We start from the raw sequence: 8,226 nt of genomic DNA, 5'->3' as shown, positions 1-8,226 counted from the left end.
TATTAAGCATCTTCCAGCACTCACTCCAACACTCCAATGGCTCAGAAGACTATTTGTGTTAAAATGATAGGTCTTTGTTGCAGATAGAAGCTAGGCATTATTAAGAGAACAGGGGCAGCTAGGTGGAGCAGTGGATAGAGCACTGGCCCTGAAGTCAGGAGGACCTGAGTTCAAATATGGCCTCAGACCAAACAGTTGACACTTACTAGCTATGTGACCCTGGGCAAGCCACTTAACCCCAATTGCCTTTAAAAAAAAAGAGAGAGAGAGATTGAGAGAGAGAGAGAGAGAGAGAGAGAGAGAGAGAGAGAGAGAGAGAGAACATGGCAATTTTCCAAAGACCTGCTCTCCTCCTGTTCAATCCTGGGCTTGGCTCATTGTCTATTTGAAGAGCGTGTCCAAGATAGGTATATTAATGGACAAGCTCCAAAGCTTGTCCATCTACCTACATAACAAACTAAGACAACGCAGTACAAACACAGTTTTAAACTGAAGGTGAGAATGGCCATTATGTAGTTGTGAACAGAGTCCTGGACTTAACACCTGGAGTCAAATCCTCCTGTATACTCTTATTAGCTCTGTGACTTTGAGCAAATTATTTAACATCTCTGGGCCTCAGATTCCTACTCTGTAAAATGAAGAGGTTGGATTTATGATGACTAAGGTCCTTTTCTGTTCTAAATTTATGATCTTAGGAGGAACAAGGAAGGACAAATCCACAGTCATTATAGAACACTGTAAATGAATATTCTTAGCAAAACTTTAAAATTTTTTCCAAATGTGTAGTAGGATACAGATAGTTGGTTTATTTAAACACAGCTGACTTAATGTCATATCAGATGAGGGGTCTTCAAAAACAAAATTCATTGCACATATGAATAGGTATATGTGTCTTTTTCATAGGCAATGGGATATAATCTATAGAGGGCTAGTTTTGGAATCAGGATGAGCTGAGTTCAGGTCCTGTTTCTGACATATACCTTTTATGTGATCATAGAGAAGTTACTCAATATCTCAGCCCCTAGGATGGTAAGTTACACATGAATATCTGATTTATATCAATGGAGGGAGTTTCTACATTGAGAGAATTCCCTCATGAGACCACAGATTAAGACAAAAAACAATGTCCTTAAAACCACATCCAAATACATGAAATGTGAGAACTAGACACATTTATATAGTGATCAATATATCATGCATTATATTCTAATACTCTCAGTCATATCCAGATAAAAATATTACCATTACTTTTCCTTCAGCTTATCTTTAATTTATTTTTATTTACCTTATCTTTTACTCACTTGCTCCCATTTATTGAGATCCCTTACATCAAAAGCATACTCCAGACAGGGAGAACCAGGGAACAGGTATAGGGTGGAAAAAGAGGATTTTGGATATCTTTCTGGGAGTCTTAGTTGAAGAAGTGCAAGAATCACAGAATTGCAGAGTTGGAAGGAATCCTAGCAGCTATTTAATTCAAGTCCTACTATCATGCACTCAACAAATGGTCAATGAACCTTTGCTTGAAGACTTTCAACAAGGAGGAAACCAATGAGACAACTGCTGCACTTTTGGATAGTCTAATTGTGGGTAAGTTTTTCCTCACCTCAACCTAAATTTGCTTCTATGAAATTTCCATCCGTTGTTCTTGGTACTGCTTTCAAGGACCAGATAGAATAAGTATAATTCTTCTTCCATATGACAGTCCTTCAAATTCATGAAAACAGCTATTACGCTTCCTCCTGTCTCCCCCCCTCCCAAGTCTTCCTTTATCTAGGGTAAATACATTTCATTCCTCCAATTGATTCTTACATAATCCACAATCCAGGACTTCCAACTTCCTGGTTGCCCTTCTCTAAGGGCTCTCCAACTTATCAATATCTTTACTAAACTGTGGCATCCAGAGCTAATTGAACACAATACTCCACCTGTGGTTTGACCAGGACAAAGTATAGAGGAACTGTTCAGAAGTTGTGTGGTACATTGGAAAGGACAGGAAATTTAGAGTTAACCCGAATTTGAATCTTAGCTCCACCACCTGTATGATCATCACTTTCACTTTCTGGGACTTGATTTCCTTATCCTTCAAATTATAGGGTTGGACTTGATAACCTCTAAGGTATCTTCAGACTCAAAATTATGATGCTATGATCTCCTCATTACTGGAAGCCATGCCTCTTTTAATGTAACCCAAGATTACATTAGCTTTTTGGGTTACCATATTACACTACTCACACATATAGAGCTTGTGGTCCACCAAAATCCCCAGGTGTTTTTTAAGGCAAATTGCTATCTTGGGATGCTTCCCCCACGTCGAACTTCTGAGTTTTAAAAATTCAAGTATAAACATTTATATTTGCCTCTGTTGAATTACATCTGATTAGATTCAAACCGCTCTAGCATGTCAAAGTCTTTTTGAATCTTAAATCTGTTATTTGTTATATTACCAACTTTGTGTTAGCTGCAAATTCAATAAGCATGCTATCAATGCCTTTAATTGGTAATAAAAAAAATTTTAAATAGCACAAAACCAAATACAGATTCCTGAGGCACTTCACTGGAGACCTTCTACTAAGCTTACCCAACTATTAGCAATTGCTTTTTGAATGTGGTCAGTCAACCAGTCCCTGATTCATATAATTCAATTAATATGTGACCATTTATCTCCATTTTCCCACAATAGAACAGGATATTTTATAAAATGCTTTGTAAAAATCCATGTAAACTATATTTACAGTATTCTCCTGAGTTAATACTTTAGCAATCCTGTCAAAAATGGAAATAAGGTTAGTCTGGCATGATCTGTTTTTGATGAAGCCATTCTGGCTCTTTGTTATCATTATTTCTTCTTCACCAATACATTTGATGTCCTAAAGTGAGAATCAAAACAAATCAAGTCCTTCAACAGTCATCAGGAGCAGGGTTTTGTTAAAGCCCCATTTTGTCAGAGACAAAAGAAGTAAAAGATTGTTGATGGATATTCACTCTACCTTCATAATCATCACTTGATGTTTCATTTACATCTTCCCTATTCTATTTCTATTTCTTTATTTTCTTATGTGAACTGCTGTGGAAGTCCTCTTATAGTATCAAATGTTAAGCAGCAATAGTAGCTACCTCTGGGGAGGACAGAAAAAATGAAGCTCCTCAGATTTTGAAATGATTTTTTTCCTTTGTCTGAAGAAGACATGTATAAATAAAATCAGTTCCTATACTAAGAGTCTATGCTTCAGAATTGTCATTATCTCAAAAGTCTGGGATTGTTGTCCAAAAAAAGGCTCAGTCTGCTGCAACTAAAGAACTCATTGAAATGCTTTCTTCTGTGTGTGTTGTTTAAGCCATACGTGTATGTGATCTCTTCCCATGTAGATGGAAGCAATTCTGAGAGCATTATACTTCTAAGAAGAAATCTTCACACATTCACAACTCTTCTTTTAGAATAGGGACACTAAGCATTTTCTTTTCTTATGCTGACGGAAAATACTCCCAAACTTTGAAAACTACCAATGTCTTCTAATTTCTAGTCTTAAGCTAATGAGCATGCTGGTGTGAAAGAACTCCTAGCCACTAACTGAACATTTTGCTTAGGCAAATCTGGCAATCCAAAGCAAATAAGGACTCAGAAATTAACTGGGCTTATTTGGGAAAGGGGGTGGGTGTGTAAATAGAGAAAGAAGGAAGTAGGAGTAATGCTAAATCTAGTTTAGACAATGTGCCCATTCCTTGTCCAAATTAGGAGGGTGGTTATGCACAATCTTTCAGGAGAGGTCCTGTTTCTTAGCTCTCCTATTAACAAGAGTAAGACGGCGTCCACATACAATCGCTGCCTTGTATATACGTTAGTACCCACTCAGATGGACATTTGCATATACATAAGTGGACATATACTTCTGTCGACATAGACATACACACGGACACGTTCACACTCATGTTCACTGCCCATCAAAAGGTATTCACACCTATAGAGCCAAATTTCCACAGGCCCATGAAACCCCTTGATTTCAGCCCTGTTCACAGACTCTGATTACCTGCATCCTTGCTAGAGCTTTTAAATCAGCCCCATTTTGGCGCTTTCGAGGGGAAATCCCAACTCTGAGCCCACCGTGAGTACACTAGATGAAAGGAGAAAAATGGGACTGAATACTAGAATGGCTGAGAAGAAAAGACACAACTGCCCTCATCCCTTCACTCGTGTCCCCAAGCTCCTCACCTCCCATTCCTATCTTCTCCCCGGCTACGGGCGTAGTCTTGGCGGGCAGGTGAGCTCCCGGTGCCACCTGGGCGCTGGGCGGGCGGGGAGGGAATGTTTTGAGCTGCTTAGCGGGGAGGAAGCTGGAGCTGGCCAGTTAGGGAAGCTGCGATCATTCCTCTTGGAGCCTTCCCTATTCCCTCCTCCCCTCCCCCAATTGGGAGACCCAGGACTCACTCTCATCTCTCCCTCCCTTCCTCCTCATCCCCTTCCACAAGTACCCAGCCCCTCGGGCTTGGGCACGCAGCTACAACACGCCGGCGCTCACTCCCCTCCACCAACCTGGAGTGACGCAAGCAGAGACTACTTAAGGGAGGATTAGAGGCGGCAAGACGCGGATTCCCAGTCTGCTCCGCTCTGTGCACTCAGGGTCGCGATCCCGGCCCGGCCTCCGAGGCGGGAAGTAAGGCAACAGCCAACACTCTTTGAGGCTGCAAGAAGAGGGGCGGGCTGCCCTGGGACAGAGACAAGGCAGGGACGTTGGCTCCCCACCAACCCACCCGACTGGGAAACAGGAGCAAGAGATCTCTTTCCAGCTAGCAGCAGCCTAGTGACCAGTACCTTCTCCCAGTCGCCCCCACCCCCTGCCTGGACAGAAGCCACACAGGGAATCTTCCCCAGGCTGGACAGCAATTGACCGGTTGGTGCCCTAGTCCCTGGACAGCACCAGCTGCTATCCCAAGTCTCTGGACTTGCTTGGATTTCCCCCCCCTCTTTTAAGTGGAAAAAAAAAAGAAAAAAGGGAGGGAGGGGGAAGAGTAGTGGATTAGGTTTATTTTGCTTTTATTTTTGGTCTTTAGCCCCCTGTTGTGGGGTGGTGACTGGGGAGGGGGCCAGGAGCAGGGACGTGCCTAGCGCTGCCCGGTCTTTGTCTGCTGCCTCCGAATGCACAGCGATGGGGGAATGGACCATCTTAGAGAGGCTGCTGGAAGCCGCCGTACAGCAACATTCCACTATGATTGGGAGGTAAGGGAGCCAAGCCGCGCTGGACCAGAATCTGACAGTGCCCACCCCTTCCCATGGTCCTCTTTCCTGAACGATTCGAGTCCTCTTTCGCGTCCCTTTCCTTCCCCCGTCTTTCCCTCCCTCCTGCCTGGGCCCCTGGGTTCTGCATATGGTGGGACCAGCTCAAGCCCAGAGCTGCCCCTCTCTCTTCTGGCTATTTCCTTATCTCCCCGGGATCTTCTCGAAAGTTGATCGCTTGCTGGGAGGCCCCTTCCGTGGGGTAACTCTTCCCCCATCGGAACCGGAACTCTGGGTACGGGTTGTTGGGTCCCCTAGTGCTCCGAGTCAGAGCTGATCTCCCTTCTGTTTCCTAAATAGAAGCTGGAAGGGAGTATGGTGTTTGGAGAGAGAAGGGCGAAGAGGGAGATGGAGTCATCCTTTGAAGCTGAAGCTTCTTTCCTCGATTTATTCAAGAAAGCTTATAGTGTGAGAAACACACACATACACCAGGATTATTTTTGTGTGTTTATACATATAAATAGACTATTTTAAATATAACATTAGGACAATATTTACATAGAGGAGAACTAACATTTATAGAGTCCATTCACACGATGCACATCCCTAGTTTGCATTTGATATAGTTGTATGTATATGCCATATACATAATGAATATATATGTTGTGTAGAGATGAATTATGTATAGATGTGTCTGAATCTCTTGCATATACACATGTCTCCAATAGATAGGCATACGCGGGACCTCTGAAACGGAGGTGTACAAATCCCAGATGATCAGAAACCACCATTGCTCTCAGATTCCTAGGTCAGGACCACTGAATGGTGGACAGCTCCCCAGCCAAAGCACCAGGGAAACACCACGGATGGGATGGGAGGAGCAGGGGATCCCTAAGCCAGCAGCAGGCCACTGCACTGAGTGACTCTCAGCCCATGACATTCTTTCTTTCTCCCTCCCTCCTTCCCTGCCCAGGATCCTGCTGACAGTGGTGGTGATCTTCCGGATCCTCATAGTGGCCATAGTGGGTGAGACAGTATATGATGATGAGCAGACCATGTTTGTATGCAATACCCTGCAGCCAGGCTGCAACCAAGCCTGCTATGACAGAGCCTTCCCCATCTCTCATATCCGCTACTGGGTCTTCCAGATCATCATGGTGTGCACCCCTAGCCTCTGCTTCATCACCTACTCGGTGCACCAGTCTGCCAAACAGAGGGAACGCCGTTACTCTACTGTCTTCCTCGCCCTGGACAGGGACCCTCCTGAGTCCATCGGGGGTCCTGGAGGAGCTGGGGGTGGGGGCAGCGGTGGGGGCAAGCGGGAAGACAATAAGAAGCTGCAAAATGCCATTGTGAATGGAGTACTACAGAATACCGAGAATACTAGCAAGGAGAATGAGCCAGACTGTCTAGAGGTTAAAGAATTGGCCCCACATCCATCAGGGCTGCGCACAGCAGCACGCTCCAAGCTCCGTCGGCAAGAGGGCATCTCTCGCTTCTACATCATCCAGGTGGTTTTCCGTAATGCCCTAGAAATTGGGTTCCTGGTAGGCCAATACTTCCTTTATGGCTTCAGTGTCCCTGGACTGTATGAGTGTGACCGCTACCCCTGTATCAAGGAGGTAGAATGCTATGTTTCCCGGCCCACAGAGAAGACAGTCTTTCTTGTATTCATGTTTGCTGTGAGTGGCATCTGTGTTGTCCTCAATCTGGCTGAACTCAACCACCTAGGCTGGCGCAAGATTAAGCTGGCTGTTCGTGGTGCACAGGCCAAGAGAAAGTCAGTCTATGAGATCCGCAACAAGGACCTGCCTCGGGTCAGTGTTCCCAATTTTGGCAGGACTCAGTCAAGTGACTCTGCTTATGTGTGAAAGGATAGATGGGGGGGGGGGAGGACTTGGAGAGATAGCAAGTAGCTTCACTCTCTCCATCCGAACGTAGGGTAGGGCTGGTTCCAGAGAAACTTTTAAACAATGGCCTCAAGAAGGGGAGAAGAAAAAAGAAGCCCAATCCAGTAGAAACACAGGCAAATGACACACCATTGACTCTATAGAGTCAATTGAGTAAAGAAATGGCTTCTTGTGTAAATGGGCCCTCTTTACCTCATGGGTTGGCATGACCTGACTAGTAATGGACACAAAAGGTTACTAGTTAGGACCACATTGAGCTTTGGCTGGGCCCAGGACATTGGTGAATGGTGGGAGTGAAACACTTCCTTGGCATTAAAATTGTGATCAACCTCCTCATTTTATCCCCTCTTCCTGGAACATAGGACAGGCATCTCTGAAGTGCTCCTCTTCTTCTCCACCAGCAAGCCCCTCCCCAACACCCTGGGACAGTTTGCCAGCTTTTTCTATGTATGACCTTACAGCATACCTACTATGGCTTTCTTACGAATCAACCAGAGGGAATTGTTTGGGGTGCGCTGTTAGGACTGGCTATTGAAGAGGTTTGCATTTGAGCCCAGATTGAATGGTCCCTACTTATGATGAAAATCTGTAGAATGTCTCAGATCTCCAATTTTCTAACTCAAACTGCACTGGTGCTGTTTATTAGGGGCAAGGGGTGGGTGGGAAGGGTATTGTAATATGCAAATACAAAAATACTTATATGAGGGTTGTTGCACTGTTTGGAATTGAATCATGAGCCCCAGGACATCTCTGCTGCCTAGCTCGTGAATTTTTGAGAGTGCCCTTTTTGTTTTTAATTTTGGAAGTCTATCAGAGCCCCAGAGTTTGTAGCTTGGTGTATCTCACTTGCTATTTTCTAATGTAGTTCTCTTGCACAGCACTACAGCGCTTGATTTTTGCCATGTTTTGGATTTGCCTGTGAGCTCACACCAGAGACCTTAATCATCCCATGTGAATTCTGGATTCATCAACTTTATCAATTCTTTAAACACACACACACACACACACACACACACACACACACCCCCTAGCACTGGCCTAAGTAACCTGGAACTAAATACTATCCAGCTAACTTATGTATTTATTTATATTTATTTGAGACAT

At 44.3% G+C, this 8,226-nt stretch overlaps 1 protein-coding gene across 1 annotated transcript; it reads left to right on the top strand.

Annotated features, from left to right (window-relative positions):
- Nucleotides 1–4,605: 4,605 nt before the first annotated feature.
- GJD2 (gap junction protein delta 2) lies at nt 4,606–7,764 on the top strand. The gene is made up of 2 exons (XM_020992065.2): nt 4,606–5,215; nt 6,186–7,764. Exons 1-2 carry the CDS (start codon nt 5,145–5,147, stop codon nt 7,081–7,083), a joined length of 969 nt encoding a protein of 322 aa, XP_020847724.1. The 5' UTR covers nt 4,606–5,144; the 3' UTR covers nt 7,084–7,764.
- The last annotated feature ends 462 nt before the right edge of the window (nt 7,765–8,226 follow it).

This window comes from Phascolarctos cinereus, unplaced genomic scaffold (assembly GCF_003287225.1).
Source record: "Phascolarctos cinereus isolate Bilbo 61053 unplaced genomic scaffold, phaCin_HiC Scaffold_3;HRSCAF=262, whole genome shotgun sequence".
Taxonomy (NCBI): Eukaryota; Metazoa; Chordata; class Mammalia; order Diprotodontia; family Phascolarctidae; genus Phascolarctos; species Phascolarctos cinereus.
Note: the sequence above shows the minus strand (reverse complement) of the source record. Positions and strands in the feature narration are given on the sequence as shown.